Here is a 24,749-nt window from a genome sequence, read left to right on the forward strand (position 1 = left end):
GGTTCACAAAATTACATAAAGCTTTTCCAAAACTTCATTTCAGACTTCTTTCTCCTGGGGGGGACAGGAAACACATACTTTTAAGGCATTGTGAAACTGGAAGAGAAACACCCAAAGGCAAAACAGAAAACAAACAAACATTTCAAAAAGAAAGATAGACAGACAGACCAGCAGAAAATGACTACAAAACACAGAATTGCCCTGGGGTCAAATTCTAAGCCTTGGGCCCACCGCAAAGTTTAGAGCTGAAGCCACAGCTCCCTGCCTCCCTGACTGGACAAGTGTCCCAGGTCAACAGGATCTCACCGGAATAGAAACCTCCCTCTCCCTCCTGCCTGCCCCTACATAGGAAGTCATTCTCTAACGCCAAGTTTCACACAGATAAAACTAGGTAAACAGAAATTTGCTATCAAAAGAGAAGAAAAAACACCAACCAACCAGAAATGAAAACACCACATGACAGATATTCACAGGAACAAAAGGAAATTAAACATCCAGGAGCCTCAGATGGCAGGATTTCCAGAAACAGAACGTAAATGCCTACATATTAAATGCTACAGAAAATGAAATCACAAAGAAGCAAGGACGAGGAGGCTACATCACAGTCAGAGGACTGCAAGGAGAGTCCAGACCTTCAGAAATGACAACCAGAGAATGAAACTCAGAGTGGGCAGATGCGGAAAGGGAAGACTGGGATGTGGGTCAATGCTCCAACCAGACCAGGGACTGCTGCTGGGCTGGGCTGAGACGCTGACAGCGGTACACTATAAATGTCACTGTGGAAACCAATGAAACACAGGAAGAGAGCAACAGCGAGCAAGACAGACAGATAAGCCTGACAGAACATTTAAAGCAGCATCAGGACCAAACACTTCAATAAAAGACAAAGTTCCAACTAGATACTGTCAATGAGCCCTGCTTTACATTTAAGGACACCTGCAGGCTGAAAGTCAAAGGATAGAAAAAGATATTCCATTTAAGCAGTAACCGAAAGAGAGCAGGGGGTGGCCATATTTATATCAGATAAGATAGAATCTTAAAAATTGCCATATAAGACAAAGAAGGACATCACATAACGACAAAACAATAAAATAAAGAAGATACAACAATTACAAAAATGTATGTGTTCAACATCAGAAGATCTGGATGTATAAAACCAACATTGACAGCAACGCAACAGTAATGGATTTCAATACTCCACATGCAGTAAATGGATACGACATCAATAAAGAAATGAGGACTTGAACAACAACACAGACCAAATGGACACATCAAAAGTATCCCATGCTGATATGGTGGGACACATCTATAATCCTAACACTTGGGAGGTGAAGGCTGGAGGCTTGCAAATTTGAGAGCATCCTGGGCTACATGGTGAGACACTGTTTCAAAAACCAACGAGAAAAAAAAAAAAGGAAAACATTCCATATACCCAATAGCAGCACAATATACACTCTTCTCAAGTACACACACAACAGTTTCCATGATAGGTTACACACACACACACACACACACACACACACACACACACACACACACGCATAAACACACAAATAGATAAAATAAAAAATAAAGCACAAATTTAAGATTGATATGATACCATGTTTTTTTTTTCCAACTCTAATGGTGTGAAACTTTAAAAAAAAAGGACAGAAGAACTAGAAAATAGACAAATTTGTTGAAATTAAATATATTCCTCTGAAGAACTCTAATAAACCTACAAATACTCTATTATGAAGATACAGAAAACCTAAGCAGATCTATAACCAGTAAAAGGAGTGAATCTACGATCAGAAACCTTCTAATAAAGAAAGGCCAGGAGCAGATGGTTTCACTGATGAAGTCGGCAAACATTTAAAGAAGAACTGACACCCATCCTTCCAAGCTCTCCCCAAAACTGAACAGGAGAAAATGCCATCTAACTCATTTGTGAATCCAGTGTTACACTGATACCAACGACTGAGACAGTATCCTAAGAAAAGAAAGCTGCAGGTCAACATGCCCAGTGACGATAAACAGGCCCAAACATTCCCAAAACAAGCAGGGAAGAACGAGTATATCCAAGTCAATAGCATGTTACAAGGATCATATACTAGAGTTCACACCTGAAATACAAAGATGGCTCAATGTACAAAATCAGTGTGATATACAACCTATCAAGACAAGAAAAATTAAAATTCTATAATAATCTCCACAGATACAGATTTTATATGTAAGCATTTACGTTAGATCTACTGCAACACTCAGCAAATGGGATGAAAGGGAACTACCTCAGTGTAATGAAGATCACTTAGGAAAAGCCCACAGCTCACCTAACAGTGAATGGTAGGACAAAACAAACAAAAGTGTCTTCTAAGATCAGGAACAACGGCAAATGACCATCCTCACCACTTCCATTCAACATAGTTCTGGAACTCTTAACCCAAACAATTCAACAAGAAAAAGAAAAGGTATTCAAATTAGGAAGGAAGGAGGGAAAATACCTGTGTGTAGTTGAGACAATGTTATATGCAACCCCATTTACATCCTACAATAACCTGTTCAACTTAATATACAAATCCAAACACCTTCAAGATCCAAAATCAACACACACACACATACACACACACACACACACACACACACACACACACACACACACACACACAATCAGATGTGTGTCTATCACTAACAAGGAACTATCTGGAAAAAAAATTCAGAAAACAAGCCAATTTTTAAAATACCAAAACGAATAAAATATTTTGGAATAAACTTAACCAAAGAAGTAAAATATTGCTGAAAGAAATTAAAGACAAAAAATGGAAAGATAGCCCATGTTCATAGATTAGAAAAATTAATACTGTCAAAATGTCCATACTATGGCTGGGTGGTGGTGGCATATGCCTTTAATCCCAGCACTCTGGGAGGCAGAGGAAGGTGGATCTCTGTGAGTTCAAGGCTAGCCGGGTCTACAAAGTGAGTTCCAGGACAGGCTCCAAAACTACACAAACAACATTGTCTCGAAAAAAAACAAAACAAAAATGCCCATACCACCTAAACCAATCTATAGGCCCACTGTAATCTCTATCAAAGTTCAATCTCATGTTTTTGTAAAATCAGTAAAACATCTGTGGTAATTTGAATGTAACTGGCCCCCATAATCTCACAGGGAGTGGCACTACTAGGAGGTGTGGCCTTATTGGAGTAGGTTTGGTCTTGCTGGAGGAAGTGTGTCACTGTGGAGGCAGGCTTTGAGGTCTCATATATGCTTAAGTCACACCCAGTGAGGCAGACCACTTCCTGTTGCCTGTGACTCAAGATATAAGGACTCTCAGCTCCAGCTCCAGCACCACATCTGACTATACGCTACCATTCACACCATGATGATAATGAACTCCACCTCTGAAAATGTAAACCACCCCAATTAAATGTTTTTCTTTTATAAGAGTTGCAGTGGTCATGGTGTCTCTTCACAGCAATAAAAACCCTGACTAAGACAACATCCTAGGATTCATAAAGAACCACGAAGGACTCTGAATATCCTGAACAATCAACAACAAAAGAATGAAACTGGACCCTCACCCTACTACATTAAAACTAGGCTCAAAACAGATTAAAGATTTAACTGTAACACTTGAGCTATAGAACTCCTAGAAGAAAATGTCAGAAAAAAAGCTTCATGATGTAAATGTTGGCAATGATTTACTGGATGTGACAGCAGCCCAGGCTGTCACAGTGAAGGCAGACGAGGACAACCAGAGCAAAGACCACAAGGAAAACCAGGGGAAGAAGACCTCCAGAATGGGAGAGAATAGCTGCAAGCTATGCATTTCATGTGGAGCTACTATCCAAAATTTATCAGGAATTCCTTACACTCCAATGGCAAATAGGTAAATATCCGGATTTTAGAACACGCACAGGACATGAATAGACGTTTTCCCAAAGAGTATTAACAAGTGGCCAACAGGTAAGAGAAAACAGCCTCAACGGTGCTAATCATGAAAAAACACCAGGACCACAGGAGAGCACCACTTATTAGGGTGGCTGTTATCAAGCAGGGTTTGGTTTTGTCTATGGTTCTGAGAACTGAACCCAGGGCCCTGCACATGCTAATCAAGTGCACTGAGCTACATCCCTACCCAGGATTGTGTTCGTCAAAACTGAAATCACAAGAGTTGTCAGAATTCTGAGCTCAAGTAGAGAAACCAGAACCTGTACACTGTTGTTAAAGATGTCAAATGTTGGATTATCTATAAAAAAACAATATGGAAGTTCCTTTGCAAATTAAGAATATAACAACATGTAACCAACCAGTCAACTCCACTTCTTGGTATTTATGCAGAAGAAATGAAATCAGGATCTCCAAGAGATATTTTCATTCCAATGTTTCTTGAAACACTTACCCTAGAAGGAGAAACAAACTAATATACATCAACAGATGACTGGATAAATAAAATACACTATATACTCACAACAGAATATTGTTCATTCATAAAAAGAAAGACATTTTGCCATATATTGAAACACAGATGAACCTTATGGACACTGTGGAAAACGAAATACACCAACCACGAAAAGATAAATACTATGTGACTTCATTTTATGAGGAAAGTAATTGAAATCACCAAAGCAATGTGGGTGTTTGCCAGGGGCCAGGGGAAAGAAAGAGAGAGTCACTGTCCAGTAGGTGCAAAGTTTCAGTCCTGCAACATAAAATTACTAGATACTTGGCTAACACACTGTTTACAGGTAATAATACTATACTGCATACCCAAAGACTCACAAAAGTAGAGCTTGTGAAAGGTGTTTTTAAACACAATTAGAAAAAACATCAACAGATGGGTTGGGAGACATTTAAATACAACTGAAAACAGACACAGAAACACTGCACAGAGTAACTGTACTACAGACTACAGAGAAGCAATGAGGTGGGAAGGCATGAGTCAGGGCGAAGACTCAGGAGGACAGAATGGAAGTGCAGCAGAGCTAGTACATCAGCAACACCAGAGAGAACAGACCCAAGCCAAGGCACAAAGAAACCACGGCGGACACATTTCTAAACTGAGGAAAGTCAGGAATCTACAGAAGGCAGAGCTTAACTACACAGCTCGTCATTTAGAAAAACAATGAATTAGTAAGAAAAAGGAAGACGTTTACGTGTCTGGGGAGCCAGTCTGGGTATAAAAAGGAAGACACATGGGGTGCCAGAAGAAAACAAAATAGTTGAGAGGCACTAGAAGCTATGAAAACATGAATGCACAGATACAAAAAGCAAACAGGATGAAAATAAACCCACATCTAAACACACTACAGTAAAACTCCAACACCAAAGAAAGAGAACCTTAAAGAGACACACCAACAGACATGGCAGCATGGCAGGGAACGACCTGGCAGGCCCTAACCCTAAACAAAAGATGAAGACAACGAAGGGGTGCTGAGAGGGGGAAATGACCTTCCCCAGGGAAGAGCGCCCCAACTGATGATATTCAACACCGAGAGGCTGGCCCTGAAGTCACACACACGCAAATCATACGAAACGGACCGAGCATGTTGTATTTCTATATTTGGGCACACACATACATACATACACACACACAGACACACACACACAGACACACACATACACACGTGTGTACGCATTATATAACAATAGGCATATGTATAATATGTGTATATAACAATCAAAAGGATACCATGAATGGGAGGGGTTGGAGGGAGGAAAGGGAAGGGAGAAACGATCTAATTATATTTTAGTTTAAAAAAAGAAAGAAAAGAAAAGGAGACAGCTTGCCAGTTATCAGACACATTCTACCAGAAACAGCATGATCAGTAGACAATGGGACAATTTTCTGACCCTTAAAGAAACTAAACCAACAATCTAGAGTTATAGACTGAGCAAAGCTGTCTTCCAATAATAAAGGCAAACTATTTTCAGATTTAAAAAAAATTTACAAGCTGAGCACAGTGGCACACACCTTTAATCCCAGCACTCAGGAGACAGAGGCAGGCAGATCTCTGTGAGTTAGAGGCCAGCCTGGTCTACAGAGTGAGTTCCAAGACAGTTAGGATAATGAGACCCTGTCTCAATAAAACAAAACAAAATTACAAATGGCTATCGTTAACCAAACCAACTTTTTTCTCCATTTGAGACAGGGTCTTACTCTATAGCTCAGGCTGATCTCAAACTTTGGATTCTCCTGCCTCAGCCTCCTGAGTGCTGAATTTACAAGCATATGCCACCATGCCCAGGTTCACCAAAAGGAACTTGCAAGAATGTTCACCAGGAAAAAAGAAAAGGAAAGCCTTAGATAGACACAAATAATGAGGACTGTTATTTGAAAAATCAAGCAAAATAGCTAATTGTGCACACTGTAGGCTTTCAGAAAACACAGAAGGCTAATGACACAGCTAGGGCGGTAGTAGCACTTGCCACCAACATGACAACCTAATCCTGCGCTTCACACAGTGGAAGGAGAGAAGGGATTCCTCAAAGCTATCCTCTGACCTCCACTCTCATGCTATGATACCTTCCTACAAACACACACACCAAACAAGAAGACTGAATAAGAACATCAAGATGGAGAAATGACAATGTTCAAGGTCTTTCCTTCCCAGGTGACTGTCTGGATGCCCACTCTGGAGATCATGAGCCTGGACTTCATACATCTCACCAGTGGTAGCTACAAAAGAGAGTGAGGGTGGTTGTCGTGATCTCAGCAGTCCTGCCGAACCCTGCGAGCCAAGCCACAAAGGGTTTGGGAGTGTGTGGTAAGGGGAAGGGCAGGGCACTGCAGGCGACTGAGCACTAAGGACCAGAAGTGGTTAAGAAAAGCATATCCTGTTCTTCTTCCCATGTGGGACATTTGTGCTCTTGTTAAATCTCTAAGCCAAAACCAAACAAACCACCTCCCAGAAGCAATAGCCAGAAGAGAGCAACAGTTTAAGAGGTCAGAAATCTAGTATGACCTTGGGCAGGTCACTTGACTCTCTGGAGCCTTGGGTTGTGTACTGTAATGTCTACCCTTCGTTTTGGTGATAAACAAACTGATTCAAAAGGGAATGTGACAGCACTGATCTCTCACACACATTAGTCACCGAGCCAGGCAAGGACAACAGAGAGAAGACAACCAGGCAGCAAGTGAGCCGCGCAGGACAGGTACTGGGACGCACGCACGCACGCACGCACGCACACACGCAGGGAGTCCTGAGCACAGCCACCGGCAGTGAATGTGCGTGTGTGCCATCCACTCGTCTTCCCATCTCGACATAATGGTGGCCACTGGTCATCTACATAATGATGGCTGCTGGTCACATCAGCTACTGCAACAGCTTGTTACAGTTGCCACATGAATTTCCAGTCTATGGAAAGATCCACCAGTAAAAGGATTAGTCACTGACTTTTGTCACCCTGATCTCTAGTTAGGAACACAGCACTGTTGTCAACACAGACAGACAGCCAGGGAGGGCACTGCTGACCCACCAACAGAGGCTTTCCAAAACACTTACAGAAGTCTTTCATTGAAAGAGGGAGAGAGATTTATTAATGTATTTTAAAATAGCTCCTAAAACCATACTGGAATTCTCCAAAAATGACCTGACAGAAAAAAAAGAAGATAAGCAAGTTTTTCAAACATGGTTCTGTTTTCCTAGACTCACTCTTTACAACCTAAAATCAAACACAGTTTGCAGAGATTCCATGCTTTGCAACGTGTCTTTTCTGCTTCACCACAAAGTGTTCACTGCCTTAAAAGCTAATCACTGTTTCCTGTCGTAGTTAGCCAGGTGAGGCCCACCACAAGGCACACGCAAACCATCATCTAAGAAGACTGCACACTGAATGTCCGCAAGAACAATTCTTTCTCTGCTGTACACAGTAGGAAGTTAGACAGCCGGGCCACACAGTCCCTCCTTGAATTTTAAATCTTGAACATGCATCCATGATATGGGAAAAGATTAGATATTGTATATTCCCAAGGACACAAAATATGGCATAAGTAGCCGTGCAGTGGTGGCGGCGCACGCCTTTAATCCCAGCACTGGGGAGGCAGAGGCAGGCGGATCTCTGTGAGTTTGAGACCAGCCTGGTCTACAGAGTGAGTTCCAGGGCAGGCTCCAAGGCTACAGAAAGAAACTCTGTCTCAAAAAAAACAAAAACAAAAACAAAAGGCATATGCATGCTGTATATGTTTAAGAAATGTTTGTTACCTGCAATATAATATTAATTTTTAAAAATTACTGTATTTGGTTATTTTAATTTCTAAGAACAATAGTGTCTTGGCTACTGTCTTTAATATTCAAAGACCTAAAAAGCTTTAATAAGTCATATAAACATTATATAGATATTTTAAAAAATATGTCATGTATGGATATACTTAAAAATATGTATGAGTACAAACAAATGCATATTTTGGCCACCATGCTGGCATTAATACATGCACTGACAAGCAAGTTTGTTACTCTATTCCACTGATGGGAGGTAAGGAGCATGGATAGTGCCACTTATGACTTCAGTGGTCATTCAACAGCCTCCAGTGGTGGCCTCTTCGATACACACCTGGAACACTTACAAGCCAGTGCAGCCCTAGCTACACACAGTCCTCTGCTGTACACTATTGGGGATTGCATTTCTCTCTTCTGTCAGCTCTTGGTGGGGAGAGGCCTTGTCTCCAGCCCTTCTGAATTCCCTTCCAATCCAAAACCAGAGTTAAGTGCACACTCATTGATTAATTAACAGCCATAGCAGAGTAGATATTTTCCACAGCAATCAGGAGATAATTAGGATGTGGATAAAGTAAGCTACACGGGGAGGCGTTATGTACCAGAGAAGAAACAAGACTATTCGGAGTCTCCGGAAGAACATGTGCAGAAACAAAGCGGATGAGTTTACCCAGCACAACCATGCTCAGAAGGCACAACAAAACTCATAATGCTATCACCGCTTAGCTCTGGAGTGCCCTTGCTCTTCTTTTGTTCTTCCGTGGGAAGCCGTGTGTAGTGCAGTTCCTTGCTGCCTGGTTCTACAATGCCATCTCATGTCTGTATAAAGACGCCTAGCCTACAAGCCTAAAAAGAGGTGTAGGAGTCAAAAACCGACGACAAAAATCAAACAATGTGCTTTCCCCCCTCACAGGTTAGCACACACAGAATTCTGTTCATAAAAGCAAAGGTCATCATCTGTTTGACTTTTCATTCTCACTCTTGAATGACAGGATTTTTTTTTAATTAATTCTTTGGCTTTAAAAAAAAAAATCTATTCCACCAAATTCTTTACCTTTTTCTTCAACCTCCATTAGCCTCCCAATGAAAATTATGCATCAATTCCATTTCTAAAACAACAGTTAAAATGCAAATTAAGCTATAATGTATGATGGAGACAGCCTTGGTGTCTCTGTCGCTGTAAATGTGTAACACTAGAGAGGACAAAGCGTACCACACATCTTCCTAGCTCTTCTAACAATGGTCTTGGTAGAATTCATTCTCCCTTCAAATAATTAGATTGCATTTCTGTGATCCCGGGCTCTCGATGAAAACACCGAGTTTCTGTCTCATTCAACTCTTCAAGAAGTGAGCTTGCCTGCCTCTCCTCCCTATCTTTTGTCTCCGAACACCCCAGCACTTCAGGATGATTACTTTCCCACCCCTGTGAAGTCACTGGTACATTAAGCGCTGGAGCACTGATGAGGTAAACAGACAACCAGACAGCTCTGGTCGGCCAACCAAAACCTAGAACCCCTCCAGCGCCTTAAAACTCGGGCAATCAGACCAGACCCTCTGGAGCCTCGCGGCCCCTGGACAGGTCATGAGGATTTTAAAACAACAGTGACAGAAAGCCACCTTTCCTGCAAAGGAACTTGCACACACACGAACACAGACAATTGGACTTTTCAGAAGGTGAAAATGCAATCGGCCTTGTTCTCTTAGTTTTTAAGAGTTCAAATACCAAGAACATCTCAGTCTTGATTTTTAAAAATTAAAACCAAAAAAACCAAACAACTCTTGAGTGCAATTAGACCAGACACGGGGAAATCCTCCCTTCAAAGAAATGCACCTGGTGACCCTCCCGAGCAGGAGAGGTGGTTAAAAACCTGTCCCTGAGTCATGAACACTGGATTGAGGAAAAGAAGCCAGTTGGCTTCCTGGGGCTTTTAAAACATTTTCTCTCTCACCCTGGGGCTACAGAAGCTGTAAGTGAAATTCTTCTACTCATCACTCCTGAGAGGAGTACCACAGTGATATAAAGTCACACACACACACACACACACACACACACACACACACACGCACACCCCTCTACTCCACTGCCTTCTTTATTCCCTAAGGTGCCCATGCCCCCCCCCAACGTGAACCTGATTTTACAAAAAGCAAAGTCATGGGGCTGTGCGGGGTGCGGGTGTGTGTGTGTGTGTGTGTGTGTGTGTGTGTGTGTGTGTGTGTGTGTGTGTGTGTGTGTGTGTTTGTGTGTTTGCCAAGGACTCAAAGATCCAGAAAAAGCAAAGGGCTGAAAGATCCCAGGACAGCCACGGTGTTAAGAGGTCCGGCTGGCTGGCTCGTGGGCTGTCGCCAAGCATCCATTCACTCCGGGGGTGTGCGGGGTGCGGGGTGTGTGTGTGTGTGTGTGTGTGTGTGTGTGTGTGTGTGTGTGTGTGTGTGTGTGTGTGTGTGTGTGTGTGTGTGTTTGTGTGTTTGCCAAGGACTCAAAGATCCAGAAAAAGCAAAGGGCTGAAAGATCCCAGGACAGCCACGGTGTTAAGAGGTCCGGCTGGCTGGCTCGTGGGCTGTCGCCAAGCATCCATTCACTCCGGGGGTGTGTGGGGGTCGTCACGAAGCCACCCTGGGTGCCCACCCTCTGCCCTCCATCACCTTCCCCATCCCCTCAGGCAGGACCTCCTCCTCGCAGCGGAGGGCGGCCCCGGCCTCCCGGTGTGGGGATGGGGAAGGACGGGGTAGGGGTCAGGCCGGGCTCGCCCAGGTGGCCGCGCCGGAGGCTCGGGGGTGGGGGACTCACGTTCTCTGTGTCCCGCTCGTTCACCGTGGGCAATGGCGTCCGCGCCGACATCTTGCGCGGGCGGCTGGGGTCGAGCCGGGGGGGGAGTGAGGGGGTCCGGCGGGTCGCGGGCCGCGGAAGGGCTCCGGCGAGGGCGGGCGAGCGGGCGCGCGCGGGCCGGCGGGCGGGCGGGCGAGCGAGCGAGCAGGCCGCACTGGGGAGCGCGCGGCTCCCGCAGGCCGCCGCGGGGCGGGAAGGCGGGCGACGGACGCGGGGGGCCGGGCTGCGCGGGGGAGAACGCCGGTCGGTCGGGGCGCGACGGGCCGCGCGGGCCGACTGGAGGGCGGGCGCCCGGGGAGCCGCCTCAGTGCGGCGCCGGGCGAGCGCGGCCCTGACAGCGCCGCCCGCGCGCCGCCTCAGGTGAGCAGCGCCGCCGCCGCCGCCGCCGCCGCCGTCGCCGCTGCCGCTGCGGCATCCGCGCCGGGCCCCCGCGGCCCCGAGCCCGCGCGCCGCGCCGTGCCGTCCCCGCCGCGCTCAACCGGAGCCGCGGCCCGAGCCGGTGCGCGCGGAGCGGCGGGCGCGGCACGCAGCGCCCCGAGGCTCTTGGCGGCCGCCGCCGGGTGGGCGGGCGCCAGCCGAGGGGCCTCTCCATTCATTCCCTCATTAGGGATGCGGGGCGGCCTCCGCCCTCCCGCCCGCTCGCCCTCCCGCCCGCCCCCCGGGCCGGATTTCAGGAGGGACTCGCCCCACCCGCGGATCTGGCTGTCCCCCTCAGAACCTCCCGTGTCTTGGGATTTGATTTTGATTCTTGGGTGGTTTTTTTTTTGTTTTTTTTTAAACCAGCACTGGGGACAACGGTGTGTTGAGGCGTATAAATCGCAATCCCCTCCTTTTTTTCAAAAAACGCATTTTATTTGTGTCACTGGAGGGAGCGTTGGGTACCACCCTTCAGTTCTCCGCGCCTTCAGTTCCTAGCGTTGCTCCAGCCTTCGTTCAGTCCCCTTCTGCCCCGAGGTGGTGTTCAGGGTCAGGACTGGACACAAGGCACAAAAAGCCTCCTGTAAGGAGCTGGCCCAGAAAGCGTGTGGAAGAGGGCTCCCCGCACCCCACAGCATCCCTGGAGTGGGTGAGACTTGGGAATCACGATGTCTACATTGGCTGATCGTCACTTCCTGGGATACAAGGAAGTGTCACTTAGGCCGATTTATTCAGGGACAGTAGAAGGCTGTCTCTGATTGTGGCCTGGCACTCTCCTTCCAGTTGGCTTTCTTGCCCTTCCATCCACCTGCCTGCCTCTCTTTAGGTCCTGTGCACACCCACACCGTGCGTGTTGTACTTTGTCCCGAGGCAATATACTCCTGTTTTTATTCTGAGGTTTTGCACACTTGGCCCCTAGGATAAAAATCTTGCCATCTCCCTATTCTTTCTCTTTCCAATTTTTTTTTTTTTTCTAATTCCTTCGTGGTTGGGCAGGCAGATAAAAGGAGAGACAGGTTGGACAAGGTTGATGGATTTTGTTGAACAGCTTTCTTCAACATCCAATGGGAATCTTGGGATGATGGGAAACTCTTCCTCTTTCTTGAATGCATCCATCTGAAGGAAGAATTCCTGCACCAGATGGTTTTTATCCTGACTCATTAGAAGTTGTTTCTGAAAACTTAACACTTGACCCTTAAAACACAGGCCTAAAAATAGCAAACACATATCTTGAGGGAATATATATATATTTCTCTCTCAGTGTGCAGTCACTTCTAGAACACCAGCTGTGTATTTATTTCTTTAGTATCCTGTGTTGTAAATATTTCTCAATTCCACAAAGCAAATGAAAATCACAAGACCTCTTCCGTGGTCTCTACTGCTCAAATAGCACTTAGGCTTTGGAACCAATTGCAAGGCCACAGCCTGAATTATGGTGTGTCCCCAGGAATGCCACACTTCAGAGATCTGGGTTCACCAAGATATACTGAGGCATGAGTTTGTACTTTTCTGATCAGCTGAAGGTGCCTCACACAGCAGCCCCACTGAACGCTAACACAGAAGTCCCTTGTGTTACGACTACATCTGAGAAGATGCTCTGCTCCACAGGGATAGCCATCATTTCTTCCGTGGGTAGCTTGGATTTCACATATTATCTATGTCCTCATCCTTGTGGTGACCCAGACAGGCATATTTGTTTTTGTTTTACGAACTTCCACTGAATTGGCTTATTCATGATCATCACGACATCAGGTAAGGGAGACACAGAATAAGATATCTGGGATGTATGGGACAGTTCCATCTTGCAGCAGTCACAGGACCTATGAGCTCACCCCTGACAGAGATAAGGCTAATTAGAGACAGAGCTCAAAGGAGAGCCCAGGATCCGGGCCCAGTGGCTTCCACACAGAAAACTCTTTCAACTACATCTGCTATTCTTTGCTCAAATATTAAAATTGAGCAATTATTATTTAATAATATTAAAGGACACTTTTTATGTCAACCCGGAGCAGGTTTCATAGCTATGGAACTAAACATTCAAAGGGAATCATTTTTTAATAACCCAGATCTATAATTCTATCTAATAAGAGAGTCGAGAAATAACTCTACCTTTAAAAACTGCCATTTAGTTCATGGTACTACCCACAATCCTAGGTTTGGTATATAGTGAAAATACACTTTTCATAGGAAAAAAAAAGCTTCTGTTTTATATTCCCAGTGTGATCTCTTCTCTCAAATAGCAAAAAGGGTTAGGACAGATCAAAACTGTTTAACCTTAGTCCTCAATAATGAAAATGCCTACAAGCAAAATTTTTCCCTTGTAGCTTCTTATAGCTATGACTACGGAGAAATGGCAAAAGGAATATTTTAAGGGTTTTAGCGATTCTCTTCCAGGCCATTAACAAAATGTGGCATGTACAGATTAGAAGCCTCTGATGTACAGTGGTAGGGTTTAAAAGCCTCAGAAGAAAGCTGATGTTGTGACGAAACCAGAGAAACGAGGCTCTCCACAGTGCTGAACTCCCATGGGTGGTGGCTAAAGAGTGCTGTTGACCATCGCCCCAGGGAGGAAACTTTTCAGTGACTACACTGGCCAGGACTATGGGCACCAGCTACACTAGGCTCCTGAGCACTTGGGAAGTCAATTTAATTTTTATTGATTTTGATAATAAATAATTTAAGTTCAGAAGCCGATTCAATTCAGTATTTGGACATTTTCAAGTTATTTAGAAAGAATATAACTGTTGTAATCTACTTTTTCAACTCTAGATTTTCTGCAATCTAAACACAAATCAAGTGTTTCTCATGAAGATGTAAACAACTAAGGTCCGGGGACATGACTCAGCAGCAGGTAAGAGTTCTCCCTAGGCAAACACAAAGACCTGAATCCCAAGCATCATGTAAAAAGCCAGGTATGGCCACTCTGACTGTAACCCACTGGAGGGTCAGGGGAGAAGGAATGCTTAGCGGGGTTTAGCTCCAGGTTCACTGAGAGGCACTGTCTCAAGGGGACAAGACACACATACACAGGTACCGTACACATATACCACACACATGTTCTCTCTCCCTCGCTCTCTCTCTCACACACACACAAATACACATACACACATACAAAATAGCACCTGAATTAGGCTGTACTATAAGTATCAAATACATATGTTTTAAAGAGTAGGAGAATAAAAGATGTAAGACATCTTATCAATGGACATGGATTGCATATCAAAAAGCAAATATTTAACTATGTTAAGGTAACAAAAATATATTATTAAAATTAATTTCAGCATTATTTTGAATTTTTAAGTGTAGATACTGAGGAATGTACTCTTACATAAATGGCTTACAGTCCATGTCTGTTGCACAGCCCTTCTCTGTGAGTTCAAATTGAGAATAAAGAGGTTTAAATGCTGGAAAGTCAAAGGCCTTGATTAGAGGCTATTAATTATTTATTCTGTGGAGAGCAGTACCCAGCACGCATTTATTGAGTAGCACATGCCCAACAGACACTGTTCAAAGAGACAGTTAGTTCTTCACCTAACGATTACTAGCAGTAAACATCATCATCTTTTTAAGGAGTTTAGTTAGAAACATGTTAAAAGGATACAAACAAGCATGAACAGATTACAGTCATTTGTCAACAAAGAATCAAATATGATAGCAACATTAATAGTAAAGTCATGAAACTACAGATTTATTTTGTCAAGTGAATTAAAAATATCTAGTGTCCAAGGCCAGCAGAATGGCTCAGTGTGTAAAAGCTGTTATGGTATAAGGCGGGCAACCTGAGTTCTATTCCCAGGACCCATGTAAAGGTGGAAAGAGAGAACTGACTCCATAGAGTGACCTTTGACCTCCACTCATGTACCGTGGCACATGTGCCCCCTCCCAAGTAGCCACACACACAATAAGTTAATTAAAGTTTAAAATACATCTAATGTCTAACAGACATGGCTGGACAATCATTATTTATTGAGAGCAGACTTTGTTTCAGAGTCTACAGGACACTTACGCCTTTTCATTTAACCACTCGAGATGATGACAGGATGGTCAGTTCTGTAAGGTGATAAGGAGTGATCTCAGCTAAAAACACAAACAAACAAAAAACAGGGCCAATGCCCACCAACAAAAAAGTCGTTTCTTTTCACAAATAACCTGGGTCCCGACTGCATTCCAAGGGTTAGCAAGTCCTGTTGTCCTTGTGTGTCAACATTCATGACTCAAATTGTGGAATGGACAAAGGTTTCAAGATAAATTGCACTTTAAAAACTGTAAGGCTGCAGGGTGACGGTGGCGCATGCCTTTAAGACCAGCACTCAGGAGGCAGAGGCGGGCAGATCTCTGTGAGTTCGAGGCCAGCCTGGTCTACAGAGCGAGATCCAGGGCAGACAAGGCTACACAGAGAAACCCTGCCTCAGAAAACACAAACAAACTATAAAGCTGGCCTAGGGAGGTGGCTTAGTTGGTTAAGGTGCTGGCCTTGCAAACATAAGGGCCCAAGTTCAGTTCCCAGAACCCTTACAAAAGGTGGGGTATGGTGGTAAGCACGCGTAATTCCAGTCACTGGCCGTGCTGGCCAGCCTAGCCCAGCTGGCTAGCCCCAGGTCCTAGTGAGAGATCTGCTTTTTTTTAAAGGTGTGGGGAACAAAATGGATGACTCCTCAAAAGTGACACCTGAGAATGACCTCTGGCCTTCATACACACACCAAACACACACACACACACACACACACACACACACACACACGCACGCACGCACGCACGCACGCACGCTGAGATTGGGAAAATGGCTCAGTCAATCAGCAGAATGCTTGCCATGCAAAAATGAAGACCTAGGTGCTCCCACATTTCCGGTGCTGGAGAGGTTGGTGGCAGAATCTCCAGGGCGGGTGAGATCCAGGTCCTGTCTCAAAATAATAATCAATTGGTGAGCTTCAGGTTCTGTCTCAAAAAAAAAAAAAAAAAAAAAAAAGCTAAAGAAGCAATTGTAGAAGATACCCCATGCTGACCTCTGGCCTATACACACATATATGTGCACACACATGCATGTGTACCCACAGGCATGTGCACACAAACACAAAATTAAATTAAATTAAAAACTCAGCAGGAGAGGGCTCAGCAGTTAGGAACACTGGCTGCTCTTCTGGAGGACTTGGGTTTGATTCTGGCACCCACATGGTGGCTCACAGCCATCTGTAGGGATCCAACACCATCTTCTGGGCTCCTTGGGCACTGCACACACATGGTATACATACACGCTGGCAAAACATCCATATACATAAAAAACAACAAAAAACCAAAACCTAGAGGACTGCCTCTTGCAGTACATATACGGTCACAGAGAGATGCAAAATCCTTTGGCTATTTAAACAGCACTTGTCCTCACAGTCTCAGTGCATACCAAGATGGGCCAGCCTGAGAGTCACCCCAGTATACTCTTGGAGTTTCCACCCTCCACACTCAAAACCAGAATCCATATCTAAGTGACAGGAGCTCTCCTGTTGTTCCCCACAAACTCTGTGATGGGCATGGTTGGGCTGTTTGGAATTCCCCAGTCACTCAGCACTACTTGTCTCCTCCATGCCTGTATCATCCGCTCTCCCTTCCTGGAATGTCCATCCCATCTCTCTACCTGACAGTCTGGGGGCTGATATTCCTCTTCACCCCCACAGCTGGTCAACCATCCTGTCCGTGTTAGCTTTGCACAGCGGACATTCTTTCACTGTTGGTTCCGTGCACTGGGTCTCTCGCTGGTCCCTATGTAGCTGCGTGCTAAGTAATACCACCTTTTAAGTTTTCCCCCCAAAGTCTAGTATGGTGCCTAGAACTTCGTATATGCCCAGTTTCCTAAATCCTCCATGTTTGGAGATTCTCTCCTCCACTTCCAGGTTCCCTTGAGCTTTGAAGAAGCATCATAAAGGAATTGAAAATATGTTCTAAAACGATTATTAAATATTACACTCGAGGCATAGGAGTAGATAAGACTTCACACATTGTTCAGAATATTATCCCAATAAATGCTAGTGACTGGGTAGAAAATTGATTCTGCCCTGTCTCTGATAGACAGATAGCTTTGTTTGTTTGTTTGTTTGTTTGTTTGTTTGTTTTTTCAAGACAGGGTTTCTCTGTGTAGCTTTGGAGCCTGTTCTGGAACTTGTCCTGCTCTACTGTCTGTAGCCCAGGCTGGCCTCAAACTCACAGAAATCAGCTGGCCTCTGCCTCCAGAGTGCTGGGAGTAAAGGCGTGCACCACCACTGCCCAGCGACAGGTAGCTTTGATGTAATGCTGGAGGTTTTACTGTCTTAGTGGTCTTCCTGCAATCATTCTAGCCATACTGAGGAACTGCTTTTCAACAGAACACTCTTCAAGTGAGTTCCTACGTACTGACTATACCATACTAAGCTATGCTGACACCAAGCACTTGGACAGGAGATAGCCTTTCCAAGTAGGTTGTACAAGCTAAAATGGAATTACGTGACCAGGTATGTTAGAAGCCAGAGAGCTGGCAGATCAACCTCAGAACAGTCTTCAAAAACTGAGTGACTCAGTGGTAAACACCGGTCTAGATGCACAAGACCCTGGATTTTATACTCAATGCTGCAGATAAAATTGGTACAATGAGACTGTGTGGCCTCTACTTAAAATTCATTCAACAGCCTGAGCATCACAGAGCCATGTGGCAGTGAAAGCTGGGGATGCGGCCTATGGACATGGCATTTGGTGGGGAGTTTGCACCAGTCTTCAGCAATACTGGAAAATGCAGGTGAAAACTCAACATGGGTAGCATGCTCTTCAAATAAAGGGACAACTGTTGCATATGGATTCATAGAAGTACAGATGTGGAGGCACCCACCATGACAGACAGACAGCTTCCAAACTGGCTTTGTAGTAATATCACAGAGAAAGAAAAAAAAGGATCCTTTTAATGTCTCACGGTAGCCACCCTAAAGTAAGAAATTGGTTATCTTTTACCTAGTATCTGTGACTACAAATGGAACACAATGTAACATAATTTCCTTTGTAATAGCCTTGCAATTTCAATACTTGATTTTACAGACAACATACTAAGTGAATTATTCCCATGTGTTTTATACTAATTTTGTTGCTATAAAATATTAGCTTTGGGGATTGCAGAGACGGCTAAGTGGATAAGAACACTTGCTTGGTTGGCATGAGCACCTGAGTAACCACACACACACACACACACACACACACACACCATGCCTATAACCTCTGTGCTATGGGGGCTAGAGACAGGAGAATTTCTGGAGCTTGTTGGCTACCAGTCTGCCTTTTAGTTCAGTGAGAGCTCCATCTCAAGAAAATAAGGGAGAGTAACAGAGAAGGACCCATTACTGACTCTCTGGCTTGTGCGAGCATTTATACCCACATACACAATACACATGCGTGCGCGCACACACACACACACACACTAGCTTTGTAGTTTCCTTTCATAAACTTAATTCATTTTTCCTAGTTTAAATGTATCACAACTTACATTTCGGTGGTTTTCTGACTTTCCTATGTATGAATATCATCACCATTTTTCATTTTGCTTTTCATTCATCCTCTTAAAAATCCCCAGCCCCGCTAAGGAGGTGCTATTCTGAGCATCTCTGAGAGAGCAATGGAGGACAGACAAAAATTCCCACCCACATACAAGATCACATTTTGATAGGCACTTTCTGCATCCAGACAGTTCAGATTCTGAAGCTCCCGTAATGCCCTTGCCTGGTATGCCTTGATTATTTCCTCTTTTAACTAAAGAAGTACCCAGGTAACAGTTCTAGCCTATATATGAATTGTGTTAGCTAGGTCTTAGCCTCGATCTAAACGTACCTGTGATTGCTTTCTCTCTTAATGTTCTGGCCTTTCTCCAGTAAGTGTTTGTATAAACAGCTTTAACTGGTTCCACCAGTAGCCAGGGCACTTTAAAACCGTAGTAAAGACACCTTGCTGAGCGGCAGGCTCATACTCCGTGTCCTGTAATCTTACCCCGGCTTTATTCTACTAACCGCAGTCCCACGGTTCTTCCTTATGAACTGCTTTATCATCAGTCACTAGTGCTCTCCTGATTTCTGCTCCTCGGTTCTCGATAAACTGTTAAGATTTTATTAGTTCAACAAGAACTATGTGTTAAATGAGGAACTGTGTTTTGGGCCATTTCAGCAGCACTCTTTTTTTTTTTTTTCAAATAAAGGAACAGCGTTAGAGAGGCCTTCCCTGTGGAAGCGGTCTCCTGTTATTGCAGATAGCGTATCATAGCATTAGCTCATAAAACAATACACTCTATTTTTTCTGCAAAGCTATTGTGATGATGACCATCCGGGAGATGTGGTGAACATCTGTCCAGTGTGGGATCTCCAGGGCTTGGCACAGTGTTTGACACACAGGAGATCCTTGGTTCCTTGGCTAGAGAAAAGAATAGTCAATTTATTCATTCATCTGAAGTCATGCATTTCATAGATCCTGTGGTTCTGTCCAGTGACCTCAGGATAGGGTCACTTCCATGTAGACAACTCTTAAGCTGTACACACTAGCTCTCCGTAGTCGTTCCCTGGGTACTCATTACTCAAGAGCTCATTGGTCAAGGCATCCAGATTAACCTTCCCACTATTTGCTGATGCCTTTCCTTTCTAGTTTAAAAGTGGGTATCTGAAATGCTGAAATTATAAAAATAGTCTTGATTGCAGAATTGTTCTGAAGTTAAGTGAAAAACCAAGTGTAGGGCTGATGAGATGTCTCAGTGGACAAGGGTGCTTACTACCAAGCCTGATGACCTGAGTTCAGTTTCCAGAACCCACTTGGTGGAGGAAGAGAACTGACTCCCACAAATTATCCCCTGACTTCCACATGCACTCTGTGGTGGACTGCCTCCCCCTCCAAATAAATAAATAAATGAAATTTAAAAAATTTTAAAAACATAGGCTTAGTGTCATGGCACATGCCTTTAATTGGGAGACAGAGGCAGGTCTCTGAGTTTGAAGATAGCCTGGGTACATAGTGAGTTCCAGGTCATCCAGGGCTATATAGTGCAATCCTGTCTCAAAAATTAATAATAATAATAATAATAGTAAGTAGAATATATGGTTCCAGGTACCATAATTAGCTTTCAGCATTGCTAGTTACCATTGTTGTCCTCTATTATCATTAATTACTATTACTTCTATGACGATGACGTCATGCTCCATGACTAAAGGAGTGTGGAGACGCAGGATGACTCAGTCCCTGCAAACTTCCCTGACACCAGTGCCATTAGCACAAGGGGGGTGATAGTGAGAGACAGGTGTGTCCTAACTACCAGTGTTGGCTCTAATGACCATCTGTCTGTCTCAGGAGGGTAATTGTGGGCCATTTCTCTCCAGTCACCACTACATCATGGCAACAAAGACAACCAGCACCTACTAAACATTGTGCTAGCATCACACACAAAAATTAAAAGGTTCCTGGGCCGCAGAGATGGCCCAACCATTAAGAGCACTTGGCTGCTCTTCCAGAAGATCCACCTTGGGTTCCCAGAACTCACATGACGGCTCACAGCTGTTTGTAACTACAGTTCCAGGGGATCCCACACCCTCTTCTGGCCTCCCCCACCACCAGGCATGCAAATAGTGTATGGGCATATATGCTGGCAAAACACCTACACATGTAGAATAAACTAGAAAAGTGAAAAGGTTCCTGTGCTGAACGCCTCGCAAGGGCCCTGCAGTTCATGGTTCATCATCCAGTTTAATCCCCTCAGCTGTCCAACGAGAGTTGTCCACAGTCACACTTACTTACACGTCCACCATATACTGATGTCACTAGGGGGAAATCGTCTCTGCTCTCAATGAGCACACAGTATAGGGAGACTGGATTCTGATAAACTGTGCTCCAGCACTTCACCATGACCTGACCTCCATACACACACACACACACACACACACACACACACACACACACACACACACACACACTGCTTTATCACGTCACCAAAATCTTACTCCCTGACATATGTCTGCATGCACACATACCTTAAAAACTTAAAAACACATGGCATATACACACCATACATCACACACATGTATGCCTACATGCATGTGAACATTACATATTGCACATACTACACACACACACACACACACACACACACACACACACACACCACACTGCATGTACACACTCAGACATTATATATACTCCACACAACATGTGCACACAAACACCACAGAGCTGAAAGCATGGACAAGCAAAATAACTACATAGAAATACAGAATGGAAATGTGCAGTCTAGGGTCACAAGGAGATGGCTGAGTCAGAGTTCCATGGGGTCCATTAGAAAAGACTTTCTGAGGCAACTGAGCTTTTAGTGTACTAAAGTTTAAGACAAGAAGGACTTGCTTTTTAAGTGGAGTAAATCAAATGTTTTCTGAAAAGAATGTGAGGGGCAAAGACATGGGGGTGAGCAGAGCACACCGCGAGCAGGAAAGGAGGAGGAATTGTTATTAGCTGGAAGAGAGGTTCAAACAGACCCACAGGATTGCTCAAACACACACGTTTAAGGACTCAGCTGTGTGCATTTGTAAGTGCGCATTGTCTTTCCTGAGGAGAGGGCATTATCATTGGCTGCAGAGCGACTGCAGAGCCATTAGTGTCTACTGAGATAATACTAAGATGATGCTTCAGATTATCACTGACCATCTTCACTTCCTTCACCATTTTCTCCCAATGGGACCATTCAACTCTTGTCTTTAGGCTTCTCTAAATTTTCACAGTAATTGCTTACAGGGATGTGTCTACAGTATTCTATAGACTGCGTACATTGTACACTGGTACCTATTGGCTTCAAAAAATTACAGTGCCATCAACCGTCTATTTCCTTAAGTGAAGAATACAATCATTATTTGTAGTTTAAATGTATTATTTTCTGTTTTCTGGCATTCCTTTCCAACAAAAGACCACAACTATTTGTAGGGATAGAATATTTTGCAGTTTGACATGTCGAAACTTGCTTTTGTAAGATCTGCTAATGCATTTCTAAGGAAATATGTTTGCTTTGATTTGCTGCCTGCTATTTTTATAGACCATTTGTTTGTGAGACTAAGTCTTTAAACAATAAACTATCATGGTCCCAGGCCCCCAGCATCTCCTCTGGGGAGGAAGCAGGGTCTAGATGTTAAACCACACCAGATGATGGGAATAGTCCGTCTGACTCACGCATCTCAGTTACGTGTATTCTCTGTGCCCTGGTTTCTTCACCCACGATGTGGAGACAGCATTGCTCTAGATCAGTGCTATTCAGAGTGTGCTGGAAGCCTGGCTGTTCCCCCCATGTTCCAAACCGGTCAAAGACAAATATTTTTTATAATATAAAATAACAGTGAATTCACAGAAAAAAATGAATGCAAACACACAAAATAAAATAAAATGTAGTATATTCAACAAACACAAGAGATAGGGAAGGGGGAGGGTCTACCTGGGTGGTAGTGTGCTTGCCAAACATATTCAGGACGCTAGCTTCCATCTCCAGCACTGCAAGGAAAAAAATGATATAGCAAACCAAAAAAATTATGCTCTCAAATCCATAGGTTTGTCTCTTCTCACCCCATCAGTAACCAGCAATGAATAAATGATTCAGGCTTGGAAAGGGTGGGGGTCTCCGCAACCACCAAGGCCAGCAGGGTAACGATCTGTGAGAGATAAAGAAGGCAGTTCTGTTTAACACGACTCAGTAGCTGGTGTTGGGTTAAACTGAGAGTCTGACCCTGAGTGGTTTACTTTAGGCATATTTAAGAACAGCACAATTTGGTGAAAATTTTCCTGGTGATAAATAACTCAATCCCATGCGCACAGTAAAGCTTAAGACATGGCTACATCGAAATCCTTTGTAAATTACATGTGACATCTTCCATAAAGATGGGTTCTAGAGATTGACTGAGAAAAACAGGCTCATGATAAGGGTGGGGCAAGGATCCACTGTGGTCTCAGCCACATAGATAGTAAGAGGTCACCAGGCTGTAAACCATGTCCGCTCCCAGCCTTCTGGGTAGAGAACAGGTTATACATCTTTCCCTTTGAAAAGACAGCCCTGTGTGTTTAACAGTCTTGGTTCCCCTAGTGCTTATCTGCAGCACAAGGAGCTCTGTACCTCCCACAGGAAAAGATGTGTGGACTGGTCATACTTGGAGTAGCACCCCTGAGCCATTTTCTTCCTGGCCCTTCCCTCAAAATACCTTTGTGTGACTCTGCATAGGGGCATCTGAGGATTTGGAAATGGCTCCACGTCCCTGGACGTCTTGGAGCCTTTTTTCAGCTTTGTTTCTCAAGGCCAGAGATGAATCTGAGTCATTCCTTAAGCACTGGAAATGGGTACTATGTCCTTGAAAGGACAACCCCCAACCCCCACCTCACTGTGGCTACCCCTAGAACTTTATCATGATCAAAAGTGATGTGCCTGCATTAGAAGCCATGTTGTTGTGGGCATTAACCAGACATTGATGGGAAATATCCCTACAACTCTCCTTTCCCCCCTCACATTCATGTATGGTACTTAGGGGATCCCACTGAATCGGTTACTTTCTTCTGGCTGTGACAAAACACCATGACCGAGGTGACTTACAGAAGAAAGAGCTCAGTCAGTCTTAGAGTGACAGAGGGTGACCGTCCACGATGGCAGAGTAGAGGTATGGCCGCTGGAACAGGAAGCTGAGAGCTCACATCTTGAACCACAAACACAAGCAGAGAGAGCAAACTGGAAATATCATGTCGCTTTTAAACCCTAAAGCCTGCCCCTGATGCCACACTTCCTCCAGCAAGGCCACACCTCCTAAACCTCCCCAAAACACCACCACCAAGTGTGGATCATATTCAAACTTCTGAGTCTATGAGGAACATTCCATTCAAACCACCACACACATGATGCTCAACACTTTATTATAAAATGGGCTTTGTGTTAGATGACTTTGCCCAATGACAGGCTGGTAAAGGTGTTCTGGGCATGTTTAAGGTAGACCAGGCTAAGATATGGTATTTAGGAAGTCCGGCAGAGATGACAACTAGCCTTGGCATGAGTCAACTTGATGGGAATAGAATCACATGAAAACAAACCTCTGTGCATGTCTGTGAAGGAGTTTCTAGATTAGGTTAATTAGGTGGGAAGACCTAGTCTAAATGTGGGAGGCACTATTCCAGAGGCTGGGGTTGAATGAAAAGGCAAAATTGAACTGAGCATCAACGTGCATCTCTCTCTGCTTCCTGAATGGACTGTACCCTCAAACTGTGAAACAGAATAAGCAAGACCTTCCTTAAGCTTTCTGTCTGGGATTTTGTCACAGGG

General features: G+C 44.3%; 1 protein-coding gene and 1 long non-coding RNA gene across 3 annotated transcripts in view; one reads left to right on the forward strand and one right to left on the reverse strand.

The window, feature by feature from the left end:
- Positions 1-11,127, reverse strand: part of Mark1 (microtubule affinity regulating kinase 1) — a 118,143-nt gene extending 107,016 nt beyond the window's left edge. For both annotated transcript variants that reach the window (XM_052737928.1, XM_052737927.1), the window contains exon 1: positions 10,985-11,127. In XM_052737928.1, the coding sequence (XP_052593888.1) occupies positions 10,985-11,035 (51 nt within the window). In that variant the 5' untranslated portion in view covers positions 11,036-11,127. The remainder of the gene's footprint in view (positions 1-10,984) is intronic.
- Positions 11,128-11,151: 24 nt separating this feature from the next.
- LOC128110115 (uncharacterized) overlaps positions 11,152-24,749 on the forward strand; it is a 30,513-nt gene continuing 16,915 nt past the window's right edge. The window contains exons 1-2 of the long non-coding RNA XR_008218046.1: positions 11,152-11,383; positions 14,210-14,291. This is a non-coding gene — a long non-coding RNA (uncharacterized LOC128110115). The remainder of the gene's footprint in view (positions 11,384-14,209; positions 14,292-24,749) is intronic.

This window comes from Peromyscus californicus, unplaced genomic scaffold, assembly GCF_007827085.1.
Source record: "Peromyscus californicus insignis strain IS unplaced genomic scaffold, ASM782708v3 Scaffold_14__1_contigs__length_90479793_seg_2, whole genome shotgun sequence".
NCBI lineage: Eukaryota > Metazoa > Chordata > Mammalia > Rodentia > Cricetidae > Peromyscus > Peromyscus californicus.